The sequence below is a fragment of the Manis javanica genome, chromosome 16 (genome assembly GCF_040802235.1).
Source record: "Manis javanica isolate MJ-LG chromosome 16, MJ_LKY, whole genome shotgun sequence".
NCBI classification, from domain to species: Eukaryota; Metazoa; Chordata; class Mammalia; order Pholidota; family Manidae; genus Manis; species Manis javanica.
The window spans coordinates 28,086,087-28,103,856 of NC_133171.1; the positions used below are offsets into that span (position 1 = coordinate 28,086,087).

The 17,770-nt window shown below is 38.4% G+C and overlaps 1 protein-coding gene across 3 annotated transcripts in view; it reads right to left on the reverse strand.

The window, feature by feature from the left end:
• The window catches only part of ADGRB3 (adhesion G protein-coupled receptor B3), a 654,669-nt gene that overhangs the window by 363,076 nt on the left and 273,823 nt on the right, over positions 1–17,770 (reverse strand). For all 3 annotated transcript variants that reach the window (XM_037012618.2, XM_037012617.2, XM_037012616.2), the window contains 2 exons: positions 15,216–15,317; positions 14,697–14,803 (listed from right to left, as the gene is read on the reverse strand). In XM_037012618.2, coding sequence (XP_036868513.2) covers positions 14,697–14,803; positions 15,216–15,317 — 209 coding nt within the window. The remainder of the gene's footprint in view (positions 1–14,696; positions 14,804–15,215; positions 15,318–17,770) is intronic.

Sequence of the window (17,770 nt, forward strand, 5' to 3'; positions counted from 1 at the left end):
GAAGTTTCTTCACAGCAAAGGAAACCACCAACAAAACAAGCAGCAACCTACTGACTCGGAGAATATATTCACAAATGATGCATCCAATAAGTGGTTAATGTCCAAAATATATGAAGAACTTACACAACTCAACACCAGAAAGATAAATAATCCAATTTAAAAAATGGCAGAGGACCTGAATAGATGTTTTCCAAAGGAGACATGCAGATGGCCAACAGACATAAGAAATGATGTTCAACATCATTGATCATGTCAGGGAAATGTAAATGAAAACCACAATGAGATACCACCTTACCCAAGTCAGAATGGCTAGGGTCAAAAAGACAAGAAAAAGTATTGGTGAGGATGTGGAGAAAAGAGAACTCTCATGCAAAGTTGGTAGAAATGTAAATTGATGCATCCACTATGGAAAACAGTATGGAGTGTCTTTAGAAAAAACTAAAAATAGAAATACCATACAACCCAGCAATTCCTCTTCTGTTTATTTACCTGAAGAAAACAAAAATTACTCATTTGAAAAGATATATGCACCCCTATGTTTACTGATGCTTTATTTACAATAGCCAAAATATGGAAGCAATCTCAGTGTCCACTGATAGATGAATGGATACAGAAAATGTGGTACATATACACATACACAATGGAATAGTACTCAGCCATAAAAAAGAATGAAATCTTGCCATTTATGACAACATGGATAGACCCAGAGGATGTTATGCTAAGTGAAATTAGTCAGAGAAAGACAAATACCATATAATTTCACCTATATGTGGAATTTATAAACAAACAAACCACTGGTTACCACAGGGGAGGGGTAGGGAGATGGGCAGAATAGGCGGAGGGTATAAAGAGGCACAAACTTCCAATCATAAAATAGGTAAGTCATGGGGATGAAAAGCACAACATAGAGAATACAGTCAGTATCACTGTAATATCTTTGTAAGGTGACACATGGAGGCTACACTAACTGTGGTGAGCATTTCATAATGTATATAATTGTCAAATCACTATGTTGTAACTAGGCCAATATAATATTGCATATCAACTGTATATTTCGGTTAAAAAAAGAAAAAGAAAATCGTACCAAATGAAAAGAATGTAAGCTTTGTAAAGAAACACATTTTGTCTGTTTTGTTTACCGTCATTCCCAGCACCTAGAGAACTTAATAAGTTGAACAAGTTAATGAAATGAATGAATGAGTGAATCAGCTTCCTTCTATGCTTATGCCAGATCACAGGACTAAGTTAGGCACACCTGAAAGGTATCCTAACTTGTTCATTAACATAGTCCATAGAAAACACTGGGATCAAATAGCATGAGATGAATAAACTACCTGACTTAAAGTGACGGTGCAACTTTTGGGTTCAAAAGAAGTGTGAAGAAAGTTTTGAAGAGAGATGAAGTTAACAGGGTCTACACTAAAAATGCCACAAAATTCAGTCTTCAGGGTTGTGCTTGAGATGGAAATCACAGCTGTGATTCTCAAAGCCCCAGAGAACTTAGATGGTTCTCCATTAGGAATAGAATGCAGCAATGATCGCCAAGGTAAACATCACCTGACTACTTCAGACCAGCTCTGTATCTATTATTTTGGCAACTGCCACCTGTGCTTCTGAGGGGCTCTAATTTGTACAAATCTAATATATCCTTCCTCTCAAAAAAAAAAAACATTACAGCATTGACTTGAATCTTGAGGAAAAAAACATTTAGACATGTCTTCTGTTTGCGATAAAAATAGTACAAACAGCCCTGGATGGCCCAACTAATCAGAGATAGGGAAGGCCGGCTTTCATGTGCGGGTCAGCATCAAATGCAGCCTGAGTCAGTAGTAAATTAACGTCACTGCCATCTGACAGCTGCATAGTGGGCTTATGTGCAGTGAGCTGCTCTCGGTCCAGCTCTTTGCAGGCAGGTGCCCAGATCACACCATCAGCTCTCCAGCACTAATTAGCATCTTTTCTGGCACTGTGTGTGGAAAGCACCCAAAATACCTTGTAATATCTGTACACAGTAGTGCTGACTACTGGTAGCATTTATAAAGGGTATGAAGAGTGTCCGGATAAAACAGATTTCCATGCTGAACACATTTAATTGAAAAAAAAAATCCAATTTTTGATCTTCCTTCCACAATACAAGTACACTGTGAAAAGTTGCTTTTTTTATTGCCTTTCACTAACTTTTTTTAGAATGGTAAATGCCATGTTTATTGGCTGGGCTGCTTTTCTCCTTGCTGGATCAGGATGTAGACTTTAAATGGGGTTTGTTCACGTACCTTTTCTCTAGTTCAAATTGTCCTTCGCTGGCATTCCACTTCTTTCGTTTTTATCTCTGTAATTTAACTCTATGGTGAGCTCTGTGATGTTGAAACCCACCCAATCCTTCTTCTTCAATATTTCCTTCTCTCAAAAATATGGCCTGATATTGTGTATCTTATTTAAACAGCTTTTCGTACTGCTACTTCCTTTCCATTACTGTCTTCTTCCTGTTTCTCCTCAAAATTGAAATCAGAAGTATGAAATCTGATTTGAACCCCCAACTCTTAAAGATGCAAATTAAATTCAACACTTACCTAATAAGGATTCTCTCTGGAAATCTCACTAGTATATTAAGTTTAATGAACAGCCAGAGGCATAAAACCTGGACTTAAAACTGTGGTTCTACTATTTACTACATGGGAGCACTGCACAAATTAATTGCCTCTCTCCTAGGATCATTTTATTTGTCTGTAAAAAGAAGCAAATAACATTACTGGGTTGTTGTGATGGGTTAATACAAAACCAGTGGTTAAAAGTGACCATTCAATAACCATTTCCCCTTCTTTTCTTCCCATCTGCAATTCCAATTCTAATTCTAGCTACATAACATGTCTCATATCCATCCTTTTCGTCTATGGTCAAGAGATGGATCCTGATAGAATTCTTCAGTGCCTCTCATCACACTCATTACAATAGTCTCCTAACTGGTCTTCTTGAACCTTTCCCTGCACTAAACTATCCTACCTTGAACTTCTTGAACATGTCACTTCTCTGGGCAAAGACACCAGAACCCAACCACAACAAAAAATCTATCCATTTCCATGCTAAGTAAAACAACACCACCCCCTTGCTCATGACTTATAAGACCGTCCAAATATAAACTTAACACACAATTCCGATCTTCCAGCTCACTGTCTCATTGTGTCCACCCCAGGAAGGCTCTAGAATCTCAGCCTCCAGCCCCCAGGACTCGCATATAGTCTGAGACTCAGAGGCTGCTGAACCTACAGATTTCCTCTAGAACTTTGGCTTTGAATTTCTTTTTCTTTTTAAATTTATGATATCTAAGGATTTCCCTGTCTTTCTTTCAAGCTCAGCTACAATGCAATATTCAGAATGTATTCTTGCTGTATTTTATGCAGAATTCTATGATCTGGGAAGCGTGAGCTGGGTCAGTCCCACTGTGCCACTACTGGTACACATTCCTAATACCACACAGACTGGACTACTCGCCATTTCCTGAAGAAAGCCCATGGACCTCGCCTTTGCTCTTCTGACCCCAAAAGCTCCCCCCAAATCCTTCCTCCTTCCTGAATTTGTTTCAGGTAACTGCAGTCATGAGTCATGAAGTGATCTTTACTTTCAACCTCAAAGAAGTAATCTTCCTCAACCTGACATTATTACAGAGTTTGTGTTCTTTTCTTATCCATGTTACCAGACCATAAACTCCTAAAGGGCCTGTCATTTCTTACTCATCTTTGTTTCCCCTGTAATTTCTAGTAGTTGTCTGACCTACAAACGTATCTGCTCAAAGTACTTGCTAAATTAAACTGAAACTACAGAAGAACATTTTTCCTTACATAACTAACATCCATAGCAGCTGACAAGGCAAAAAAATATAGCAGTCCATGATTATTCAGAACAAAGAGAGATGTAATAATTGCAGAACTGTTACCCTTCCTGACAAAACTGCCTTTTAATACATATCCAATTTATATAGGCAAATTATTTAAGGTATTTTAACCATCTACAAATACAGCTATATAATTGTAATCCTTAAAAACAGTAACAATTAGAAAAATGATGGAGCATTTAATCTGAGTGCCTATTATATGGCAAACCTTGCTAAATGTTTTACATGAGTTACCTCATTTGTGTTTTAAAATGGCCTTCGGAGGTGCCAGAATTACCCACATTTTACAGCTGAGGAAGTACCAGTGTAGGGTGGTGACTGTATCCTCTAGAATTGGACAGCTTCTACGTAGTACCAAGATTAGAACTCAGGTGGTTGGATTCCAGAGTCTATTCTCTTAACCGCTGCAAGCCAAACTCAGGTTTTATAGGGCAAGTCTCATTTTATCACGCTTCACTTTATTGTATTTCTAAGACACTGCATTTTTTTAGAAATTGACAGTTTGTGGAAACCCCTCACCAAGCAGGTCTGTCAGTACCTTTTTCCCAAGAACATTTGATCACTGTCTCTGTGTCACATTTTGGCAATTCTCACATGTTTCAAACTTTTTCATTATTATTACATCAGTGATGATTCTCTGTGATTGGGCGCCTTTTGATGTTACTGTTGTAATTGTTTTGGGGTGCAGGAACTATACCCATATATACTACAAACTTAATAAATGTGCCGTGTGCTCTGACTGCTCCTCCAAATGGCTGTTGCCCTGCCCCTCCCCCGTGTCCTCAGGTCTCCCTATTTCCCTGAGACACAGCACTATTGAAATCAGACCCACGAACAACCCTACAATGGCCTCTCAGTGTCCAAGGGAAAGGAAGGTCGCACGTCCCTCATTTTAAATCAAAAGCTGGAGGTGAGTAAGCGTAGTGAGGAGCCCATGCTGGAAGCCAAGGTAAGCCAAAAGCCGGGCCTCTTTGATCAGTTAGCCAAGTTGTGAATCCAAAGGAAAAATTCCAGAAGGAAATGGAAGTGCTGCTCTAGGGAACATGCGGAAGGGAAGAAAGCCTTAGTGCTGATGTGGAGAAGGTTTTAGTGATCAGGATGGAAGATTGAACCAGCCACAACATTCCCTTAAGCCAACACCTCGTCCAGGGCAAGGACCTCATGTGCTTTGATTCCATGAAGGCTGAGAGAGAGAGGAGGAAGTTGCAGATGTTTGAGGCCAGCAGAGGTTACTTAATGAGGTCTAAGGAAGGAAGCTGTCTCCGTAATGGAAATACATACAAGGTGAAGCCGCAGGTGCTGATGTAGAAGCTGCAGCGAGTTATCCAGAAGACCTAGCTGAGATCATTCATGAAGGTGGCTACACCAAACAACAGATTTTCAATGTTGGCAAAACAGCCCTAGATATTGGGAAGAAGATGCCATCTAGGATTTCCGTAGCTAAAGAGGAGAAGTCAATGCCTGGTTACAAAGCTTCAAGAGAGAGCCTGACTCTCTTGTTAGGGGCTAATGAAGGTGGTGACTTTAAGTTGAAGCCAGTGCACATTTGGAAAGTTCCTGGGTCCTTAAGAATTATGCTAAGTCTACTGTGCCTGTGCTTTGGAAATGGAACAAATGGCAAAGCCTGGAAGACAACACATCTGTTTACAACATGGTTTATTGAATATTTTTAGCGCTCTGTTGTGCTATAGCTCAGGAAAAAAGATTCATTTCAAAATGTTATTGCTCACTGACAATGCACCTGGTCACCCAAAAGCTCTGATGGAGACGGACAATGAAATCAATGCTGTTTTCATGCCTGCTAACACAGCATTCATTCTGCGGCCCATGGATCAAGGAATAATTTTGAATTTCAAGTCAACAAGTATTTAAGAAATGATTTTGTTAAGGCTACAGCACCACAGATAGTGACCCCTCTGATGGATCTGGCCAAGTAAACCTCTGGAAAGGACTGACCATTCCAGATGCCATCAGGAACATTTGTCATTCATAGGAAGAGGTCAGCATGTGCGCATGAACAGGAGTTTGGGAGAAGTTTCCAACCCTCATGGATGACTTTGAGGGATTCAAGACATCCGTGGAGGAAGTAACTGCAGATGTGGAAAGAGCAAGAGAACTGGGATTAGAAATAGAGTTGGAGCAGGTTGAATGGCTGAATTGCTGCATCTCATGATACAACTTTGCCAGATGAAGAACTGCTTCTTATGGGTGAGCAAAACAAGTGGTTTCTTGAGATGGAACCTCCTCCTGGTAAAGATGCTGTGCAGATTGTTGAAATGACAACAAAGGACTCAGAATATTATATCAACTTAGCTGATAAAGCATTTGCAAGGTTTGAGAAGATTGACTCCTGTTTTGAAAGAAGTTCTGCTGTGGGCAAAATGCTCTCAGACAGCATCACATGCTACAGGGTGATTTTTCATGAAAGGAAGAGGCATTCAATGTAGCAAACTTCACTGCTGTCTTATTTTAAGAAATTGCCACAGCCCCCAACCATCAGCAACCACCCACCTGGTCAGTCAGTGGCCGTCAACATCAAGGGAAGACCCTCCAACCAACAAAAAGGTTATGACTTACTGAAAGCTCAGAAGATGACATATTTTAGCCACAAAGTATTTTTTTAATTAAGAGAAATACATTTTTTTAGAACATAATGCCATTGCTCACTTAATAGACTACACTGCAGTGTAAACAAAACTTTATATGCATCGGAAAGCCAAAAAATTCATTTGACTCACTTTGTAGTGATGCTTGCTTTATTGTTGTAGTCTGGATTGAAGCAGCAATATCTCTGAGGTCTGCCTATATAGGGCTTTTCTTAGAAACTGTCAAATGCTTATTTAAAAGTAATTCTCAACCACATTTGTTTTAAGGAGACACTGAATATTTTTAATATGAGGAAAGAATATAAGAAGCTCTCAAGAGACTTGAAGTAACTTGCCAGGCTGTTGAGGTATTGCCAATTATTCGAGTAGTGTTTATTATTTTGGAATGCAATGTATATTTGTTCCTAGAACCATTTACCAATATCTATAAAAAATTGTGCAGGTTGTTTTTTTTTCAATTGGTGAAAAGAAGCCCCCACAGATACATCAAGGATTCTATTTCTAGAGGCTGTGTTTTCTAATTCTCTTAATTTACTTACTGAAATGACTCAGAAAGGTTTAAAATTGTAATATTTCCTTTAAAAATTATAATCATCAGTGATTGTCTGCTCATATTGCAGTGCTCCGTGAGCATTTTTATTTTTGCTCCAAAGATAAGTCTTAAAAGTTTCTGTGTCATTCATATATAATACTGTTGACAAATCAACAGTGAAAGGAAAAAAAAATCTAAAGTCTAAAAATAGTTGCCTTTTAAAGTTCTAGATTAAGCCTCTTTGCTCTTTATATAGAAAGATGTGGTAAGGGCCATGGTTTAAAAAGTAGGTGTGTTTCTGAAATAACCTTATTCTTCTCACTTTATGCCTCCTACTTCCAGCCGCGGTTGCCTCTATTGTGTGAATCCTAAAAAAAAGAGGCTTATCATATTCACTTTGTGCAAATGACACACTTTAAACATCATGTATTTATATATTATTTTCAGTGTCAACTCCTACAGTCCATCTGTAAGGTATATTAAAGGTTCTCACAGCTCTAAGTGGGTAATTAAAAAATAACTCTCAAGAAACATCTCATGAGATGGTAATCTAAAAACATATCTTCTGTTTCAGTTCATCACTCTGTCATTTTCTAAGACCAAAGTCACTCACTAGAGGATGGCATCAAATTATTTACAGAGCTACCTGGTGTCTCCAGGAAACAGATCATCCTGAATGGAAAAGAAAGCCTTCCTTTTGTTCTAGTATATGAGTAGTTATTAATTTTCTCTATATTTGACATAAAGACTTGTGTTCATTTTAGAGTTGTCCTAGGGCTAAGAGTTAAAATTTGAAAAGACAGTTCTTATCTGGAGACAATGGGATGGGGGAGATTTCGTCTAGAATTCCCCTGAGTAAATTATGTATATATTGCACAGAATTCAGGATGAAGAGCGTTTGGCCATCAAGGTATTCCTTTCTTGCCCCCGTTTCTTGTCCTAGGAATTCCTGAAGTGAGTTATAGGATTCTAAGAATTTGAGGACTTCAAAGTACTGTTCTGAGAATGAACTGAATCATAAAGAAAACTGAGTCAGGTGTACCCTGTAGATATTTCCCTGTAAGCCCTAAATGAGAGCATAATAAGTTTAACTATCCAGTAAAAAACTAGAAATAGCTTTACTTTCAGAGTTTTGGGCTAGAATTAGTCAGAAAGAATTCCTGCGTAGGTGAGGTTTCTTTTCTTAACACAAAAGAAATCTAGAAGTTACTAATATTCTAAGCCAAAGGGTAGAACTAGAGCACGATCCTCGAGCTCAAAGCAGAAGCGCAGTGGTTGCAGACTAGGACCCAAACTTTCAGGGGCCTCCTCAATGGGAGGCAGGCCGCTTAAGTTACCCAGTAAGCCTTGCTCAATTCTATGGCCACTACTTGAATTTTCTAGTTTGGCAACCCTGAAGCTCACCTGCCTCAAGCTATTCTTTGATATGTCTTCCTCATTTCAGAAAATGACACCACCATCAACCAAATGTTCTCTCTCAGCCTTCAAAAGGGATATCATCATCTCCAGTCTGGATTACTGCAGCAGGCTAGACCTCTCCCAGCCCTGCACCCTACAGCCTATTCTCCGAAGAACATCTTATGTCTCTTTAACTGTATTGAATTACATCACTCCTTACTGTCAATGGCTTCCCACTGCACTTAGAATTAAATCCAAACTCCTAGCAAAGGTCTTTACCTTCATGTTAAAGATTGCACCATGTTTCACTTCCTTAAAAGACCTCAGAGTTTTTCCATATGCTATTCCCTCCAAATGCAATATACTCTCAATTCTCTGAAAAAGCACTCTTTGCATGTCTAGATCCATTTCATCTATCAGGTCACAGTTTCAAATGTCATTTCTTCATAAGAGACCTCAGTGACTTTGTTATCTAAGGCAGTCTCCAAGTTTTATTTTCTATGTTGGCACTTGGTTAATTTCCTTCAGTATATCACAATTTGTAATTCCTTTATTCCTTTTCCTGCCTGCTTTATTTTGTATTTGTTGTGTGTGTCACATTCAAGGTGTATCCTCAGGTCCTTGCACTGTGCTGCACATTGTTGAATTCTACATATTTGTAGAATAAATTAATGGGTAGTTGAATGGATGCATGAATGATTGAATGACAGAGTACACTTTCCTTTATAATGTTCTTTCCTTTGGTATTAACCTAAATATAATTCTCTATACAAGCATATTATATTAAATTATCCTATGAATGCATTTTAAGTCAGTGAATTTCAATGGCAAAAACTAACCTTTCTTCTCCAAGTCATACTAAATCCATGATCTGGGAGAAGCTTAAAAATCTCCTGGGTTTCATAGATTTAAATCACTAATATATTTGAGTTCTTTTTTAAAAGGTAAAAAACTATAACTGTACAGGTATTTCATTATACATCTATATAATAGACTCCCTTAAAATTCCCTAGGATATACTAAATATATCCCTAAAGATTAAAAAAAAATTTTATAACACAATTGAAATTTACTGGTTTAGTAAAATGTAGCAATTCCTGTAAGGCAAATGCTTCTAAAACCACAACTAGAAGAATCTATATAAATTACAAAAATCATACGCATTAGAGCATCAGAGAGCTATGGGTCAACTAAACTAAATTGCTAGAAATAGTTGAAATCCTTTTTGAGGTAAGCCAACAATTTCAGTCACATTTTTATTTTCTCTTGGGAATGTTTGTTAAACCTGAGCAAGAATTAAGGCACTGGTAAGGCCCAAGTAGAGGACCCATAAGGCAGAAAGAAAAACTAATATTTTTTGGTTGCTGGTACAGGAGAAATATATTAGAAACTGGAGGATTTCTAAAAATCTTGCTGGGATTTTTTTCTATAAGACATTTGCTGAGTTTTTAAAAGTGCAGAAAGTTTAGGAATTAGGATGAAAACATATTAAATGCAGAGTGACATTTTTTTATCCTTGGAAATAGGATAGGCTCCCCCTCGAGACAGTTGGTGTAGTCAAGGTTGCTTGGCAGAAAGCTGGGTACTCTGAAAGGCAGGGCTGAATCTTCTGCAGTTTCTCAGGGCTGAGGGAGAGGCGCACACAGGCTGCCCACCCAACCCTGTAAGACACACAGTGAGGAAGAGGGACTAGCAGAGGTTCTCGTACTAAAACTGTAAAACATCCTTGGCCCAGATCAATACTTGACTATGATAAAGTATCTGCTCCTAACTTGATATCTGAATAACCAAGGAAAGGGGGACTGCTTCTCGGTGGATATCAACATTGTCTGAAAACTCCACATTTATTTTTACAATGTCTGAAATTTAATAAAAAATTACTAGATATGCCAGATGATAAGAATGCCAAACAAAACAAGCCCATTCACAGATTATCCAGACATGAGATTTTGCTGGTAAGGAATTTCAAATGGCTCTGGTTAAAATGTTAAAAAAAATAAAGGAGAAAAAAAAGGGGACAAACTAGATTTTGTCCATTTTTTGATGGAGAATTCTAAAGGCACTAGACTCTTTGCATAAAAAAAGAAAAAAGAAAAAGAAAAAAACTTAAAAAAGTAAAGTGTATATTCTAGGCCAGGAGTTAGTGAACTACAGCCTGTGGGCCAAATATAGCCCATTGCCTGTTTTTTTGGATTGTTTTACTAGAACACAGCCATGTTTACTTATTGTGTACAGTTGCTCTTGCTCAAGAACAGCAGAGTACAGTAGGTAGAAGAGAGACCATACAGCATGTAAAGTCTAAAATATTCACTATCTTGTCCTTAATATATGCTGTGCACTTTGACACATAAATTGGTTAGAATGTCATGAGTTAGTTAACACCTTCCTTCCAGAATTTTTTTTTATTTTTAACTCAGCTCCTTCAGGGTAGACAGCATTCAATAAATATGACCTATTATCATTTGCTGAACACTCAGTGAATTCATAATGGCATCTGGGCTATGTATTTAAAACTTTAGAATTGTGAAGTTGAACTCAAATCCCAAAATTTTAGCATGTAGCCCTGAATAAAATTAAGAGGCTTCTGTCCATTTTAAGGTAAGTAATGTTCTTCAACTTTTCCTTGGCATTAATGATTTGCAATAATTATTTGAGCGCTGGGAGAGAGGAATCTGACAAACTTGAAATTTGGCAGCAAGAATAAAAAGGCATTCAAGAGCAATGCCTTGAGCACTAAAATAAGAATGAAATAAAACATTCTTTCATAAGAGGATCATGTAATTAAAAATATATTGTATGCAAATGCTAAATTGTTGTAAGCAGTAATAATAATGGCTCGTATTTATTGAACGTATACTATAGACTGATGACAACTCCATTTTATTGGCCTTGGGTGACCTACCAGTGGTATTTTAAGAAATCTCACATTACTGTAATATTCAGCTAGGATTCAGAAAGCAGTGGTTAAGCTTCTTCTCCCCACTTTCCCCACCTCTGGCCGTGCCCCAGCCATGCTGTACTACACAGGACCGGCAGGACAAGGGACTGCTGTCTCTCAGGCTCACTCGCCTCACTTAATTAATGAATATTTGAAAATTAAAATAATCTGCTGGTTCCCCTGGCCTGATGGACCACAGTACTGCACTCTCCGTTTCTTAACTGCTCATTTAAAAACACCAACAAGCAATAAGACTTGCATACTTTTTTTGCTCAATAAATATTTGTTGCAAACAAAAACTATGGTGGCTGTTGTTTTCTTTCTTTCCTGCAGTAATTAAACACATTATTCTCTTTTAGGCAATGCACCGGGCATTTGTACAGGGAGTGGTGGCCAAAAAAAGTGATATTTGGGAGGTTTTGTTGCAATGGAGCAAAATTCACCTGGAAGCTGGGTATGTGGGTAAAAAAATAAAGCAGACCTATTCCTTCTTTGTCTTTCTGTCTTCTTCTTAGCCACCTTCCCCAGATCTCTCTCTCTCTCTCTCTCTCTGTCTTCCCTGTCTCTCTTAATAAACCACCTATGAAAGTTAAGGGAAACATGAGAAACAAAGTTGTTAAGCCAGGATTTTAGCTATTTGACGTTACATCCCACAAAGCCAGCCTTTTGATGATCAGATAGATTATTGCTCCAACTTCTGTATTCATTTGTTTTTTAAATGAAGGTTTGAGAAATAGAAACAGAGGTTTTAAGGAACAATGACTTAAAAGAGAACATTTATACCAATTCCTCATATTTCCATGTGGAGGGGCATCTATTGCCCTCCTTTCTCTAGTGCCCCATCATTCACCCCTCTCCAGTCACAGAGAAGTGACTCATCTGTCTAGTGAATTTAGGAGAAGGCACTGATACGCTTGGTCCAACTCCTCTTGGTTTAGAACTGTCTACCTGCAGAGGGCGTACATTCTGCCAGTTCCATGTGGTATGCCACTTCAGGTATGTAGAAGTGTATTTTTGCATATGCATAAAAGAGAAAGACAGAGAGAAAGAATTAAAGAATGGTGGGGTTGGGGGGGTAGGTATGTGGAGAGAGAGAGAGAGAGAGAGGAGAGAGGAGAGAGGAAGTGGTCGCCCATGATCGTCCAGGTGTACCAGGGACAAAGTAGGTCTGTCTGTTTAATTCAGGGGACGCTAGCCCAAAGGGCCCACAATATTCAGTCATTTTCTCCAAACAGCTTTATAAGTAACAGGAGATAGTAATCTTAGTTTGTCTGATTCCTGTGCCTATTTCTCAACAGATTCTGAAATTATTTCTACCTTGCTTGGTATAAAATTCAGAAAATATCCCAGATTATGAAATGAAATATTAACATATGGGAAAATATGAAATTTCCAAGAATCCCCCTACACTTAGCACTTCATTCATCTACCCTCAAAAAAAAAATTACGTGCATGTTTGTGGCTTGTCTTTCTTATAGACAACAGTTGGATCATAGTATTCAATTTTGTTTCCTATGAGGTTTCCAAACAAACTTCATGATTACTAGCTTACTGAACATTTTCTGCAATGGCTGAATAATTTCAAAATACTTGTTAATTTCATGTGGTTAAAATTCCTATACATTAACTCTGATGTATCATCTTCTCAAGAACCCTTTTGCTGTTAGTATCCTCCTACTGATAAAAAGATTGACAGAGTCATTCTTTATATGAGCATATATAGATCGTCCAGTATATGCCTACTGTGGCGCCAGGCACCAGAGAAATGAAGATCAAAAACATGGTTTATGACCTCAAGTAATTCAAACTAAATGTTCAATATGACAGATTAGTGATTTTATATATTAAACTGATTAAAGGCCCCATTCTGCCTACCTCAATTGGTTTATTATTATGAGGGTTCATCGAACATTTTCAACTAATGTTTGATGGTAATAAATGTCATTTCAAACTTAGTCCATTAGTACAATTTTATAAAATGGGTATATAAAGTATTATCTATGTGAGAGTGTACATACGCTGTAATCTATATGTAAGAGTCAGAAAACACCAATCTGCCCACTTAAATAATTCTTTGCAGTAGGTGACAGTTAACATTTAATGAGCTTTATGAATGCAGAGGGACAGGAAATGAAGTCACCCAAGGAAAACTGAATAATTAAATTGTGAAATGATAAACTCTACTAGAGGAAAAGATTCAGTCTTCAAAGTAATGTGTGTAATATTGTATACAGATACATATATACACAAGAAAAGAAATGAGGTTCTCTGCAGTATATTGCATATATATATATTGCACATGTATGTATATGTGTTATACATATATTATACATACATATATACATAATAACAGAAATGAGGTTCTCTATATTCAAACTATCATCAATTATCAATTTGGTAAGTAAACATTAGAGAGCATTTGGTTTTCAGATTTTTTTAAATGTGCTTTTAAAATTTTTCTGATAACCAAATACATTTACTTCATTGATAAGGGTTGTTATTGTACAAGCTACTTCTCCATCCGTGGGTAGGAATGGTCCTTAGGGTTTTTTTCTTTAAAGAATTATGTATATTTGTGAGTGACAGCAAGAAAAAAGAAAACATAAGCACAGCAAAACTGACAGCTCCCCCACTAAACATCACCCCTGCCAATGTCCAACTTTCCTCCTGGCTCACGCTCACATCTTGTTTGAACCCCATGTTTATCCATGTATGGAGTTCCTAACTGCCGGGACAAAATGACAACAGTCTCCACTAATGAAAATGACTTGCACTTATAAAATAACAAGCAAAATATAACTGTGCTCAGAATAGTCATATATCATGCTCTGAATAATTCAATGATGTGTTGGGGGGGGGAAAGGGGTCCAGTTTTGGAAAATCTGGCCCACTGAATTTTTTGTGGTGCAATGATACGGTCATTTTTTTCACGTCTTAATGTCCAAATGCAGTGAGAAAATTGATACCTACATTTCCCAACTCGTAAAACTCGTAAGAATTTAATTAAAAAATGTATGGTAATTAGAGATAAGTCATATACTATTTAACACAGATTTGTGCCAATCACGTTATACAGTGTAATTCTTACAGATAAAACTGTGTAAGAGATTTTGCTGAGGCAGAAAATAGGACCCGTAAAATTCCAAGCCCTAGGGGATTTAGCACTGACATAAAAATTAGGCTTCTATCACATCCCTTTTTCCTTTGGGCTTTTTTTTTTTTTCCCATAGATTTCTACTGACGTACTGACTGCACAGAAGCAAGGTAAATTCTCACGCGGTGGTCACTCGCGAACATAAACAGACCAAGGACGAAAGCTGGCTTTGCACCTACTGAATGCTGCAAGTGGCGGTATTCATTGGCTATGCATCTGGCAAAGCTCGGCTGTTCCCAGAAGGCCGCTCCGTGAAGACCGAGGGAGCAGCGTCTGCTGGTGGTGCCTGCGCGTCACACAGAACAGAGAGAAGCTTTGTAACGGGTGCTGGGAGGCGTCGGGCGGCAGGGAGGCAGGCGCACAACAGGCGTTGCTCTTTGCTCGCCTCCAAGAAACAGGCATATGGAATTGGTATTTCACTGTTTCTTTTTTATTGGAATAAAGCTGGTATCCGATTACGTTGACTGTTTTTATAATGCATATGAGTCCCCCCTCCCCGCCGAGAAATCAGTGCAACCTTTTCTAGTTCTTTTCATTGGCTCCATTTAGGAAGCACTTTACTAAAACTGCCTATTAATTGCTTGTTGGGAAGATTTATTGATGGATGGAGCGCGGAAGCGTGACTTCCTAGGCACACATGGTCATGCTGGGCCTGGATGGCAATCATCAGTTGGCCTGCCAAGGTCACCCTACTTCACCTGTGGCATTCAGTGGGCACTGATTGAAGGCCAGGTCACCTGCTGGAGTCCTCTTCCACACCATCGACATCAGATAATCCTCTGGGCAGATTTCATAAGGTGCTGCAATTTAAAACAAAGGGACCTGAAGGCCAGCAGTGCTTATATTTTTGTAAATACTGGTAATAAGCAGTCAGTCCTTAAATGCATCTCAAATGCTGAGCTCTTTCATTTTCTTGAAAGCACATTGTTTACTGAAATGTTAGGGATGTATTTGTAAACAAAAACCCACCAGGTTTCATTTCATTCTCTAAAAAGTCTTCACAGAAATGTACTTCCTTTTGAAAGTCCTTACTGCGTAGGTCTTTTTAAAAAGTCATTCAGATATTCCTATAAATCAAACACTACATTCACACTACAATCAAGCATATAAATCTAAAATCTTTCCGATATTCATAATGTTTTGGGATGTTACACAATACAGTGATTTCTAATAAGCTGAAAATCATATTAGAATTATTCACTGTGTTAACAGTAAACAAACATAAAGGGCAAAACATATAATCTATCATTTCATAGATGAACAAGGAGATCTATCCTATTATGCCATTTAAAACAAACTGATTTGATCATTTGGACTTATTTTTTTCAATAACTCTGATTACAGGAAAGTGAACGGGAATTTCAGGAATAACAGATGTGAACCAGAAACCTCTGTTGTGTTAGACCTGGCACCTTGCTCCTGGAAAGAACGCATCAGTCCCTTCTGTAGACCCACCCACTGTTGGGCTTTTCATTTATATGTTCATTCATATTGCCATTCATGTGCTCATACATTTGTCTTCACTATTGCCTGAGAGCTTCTCTTCATCTCTGTATCTTGTACCTAATAGTATATCTGGCATAGAGAAGTTGCTCAAAATTGGATGAACACACGAACGAATATATATACATAAATACCTTTAATAAATAAACAAGGACCTAAAAATTAAAAATACCTAATATACACATGAGTGTGACTTCCTGGAAGAAATTTCTTCCTTTGGAGACCATATGCTATTTAATCCATGCTAATCACAATTCCACTGATACTAATTCTACCTCAGAATTTATGAACTTATTAGGATACATTACATTTAATAGTAGGTGAAGAATGCAATTTGGTTTGTTTTTAGATTCCACATATAAATGAAATCATATGGTATTTGTCTTTCTCCACCTGGCTTATTTTTCTGAGCATAATATCCTCTAGATCCATCCATGCTGCCCCAAATGGCAGGATTTCTCTTTCTTATGGCTGAATAATACTCTGTTGTGTAGATGTGCCATTTCATTATCCCTTCAGCTATCGATGGAAACTTTGGCTGCTTCCGCATCTTGGCTATTATAATTAATGCAGCAATAAACATAGGGGTGCATATATCTTCGAATCAGAGATTTTGTTTCCTTCAGGTAAATACCCAGAAGTGGAATTACTGTATTGTACGGTATTTATATTTTTAGTTTTTTGAGGAACCTCCATATTGCTTCCTATGGTGACTGCACCAGTTTACATTCCCACCAACACTGCACGAGGGCTCCCTTTCCTCCACATGCTCGCCAACATTTGCTATCTCTCGTCTTTTGGATAGTGGCCATTCTAACTGGTGTGAGGTGGTATATCATCGTGGTTTTCATTTGCACATTTGTGATGTGCTGCATCTTTTTATAGGTTTGTTGACCATCTGCATGTCTTTCTTAGAAAAATATCTATTCGGGTCTTCTGCCCATTTTTAAAAACTGGATTATTATTATTATTATTATTTTTGGTGTTGGGTCATAGGAGTTCTTTATATATTTTGGATTTTCTACACATTCTTTTCATTACATGCTAGATCCAAGGTAAAAGCAAGTGGAGATGTGGGGGTTGGATAGGGAAGGGTCACCTTGCCAAGATGCCCCACACCACCCCTTTTGGCAACCAAGTCATGCCCTCTTGGCCCCTTCCCCCTCCCCAGGTGGTTATAGAGGCAGGACGGCTGAGGTTGGCGGGGCCTCTCCCAGGACCCTCCCCAAGAACTGGATTTGCCGCTGAGTCCAGCCTGGGAATGGTGGTGATGGATAGAAGTGGAGTCATCATAAATTAAAAATATAAAATAATAAAATTAAACCCATCACAAAAAAATGGTACAATTCAAGTGAGGGAGGGAGCAGGCCCTGTAAAGAAATCCTTCCCTGATGTTGCAAGAATAAAAACTGCAGAAAAATAAATGAAGGGAGACAGCAGCTCCATCAGCTGAGCAGCCACTTCCACACAGGACACAGAGATTTGCAAGTGGGGTGTCACTTGGCCTGTTCTGTCTCCCTCATCCCAGGAAGAGCACATGCTCCCCATCCCGCCTCCTTCCAGGTAGCCCTGGGGGCCCAGGGAAGGGCCTCCTGAGACCTGGGCTAACAGGGTCAGGAAGAAGAGACATGCCCTGAGATGACAGCTGTGGTGGGGTTGTCACTGCTAAGGAGCTGGGTGGGTGGCACCCGGAGTAGTGCCAGGGAAGGGGAAATAATGGGGAAGATAGGAAGTTAATGAATGCTGGCAC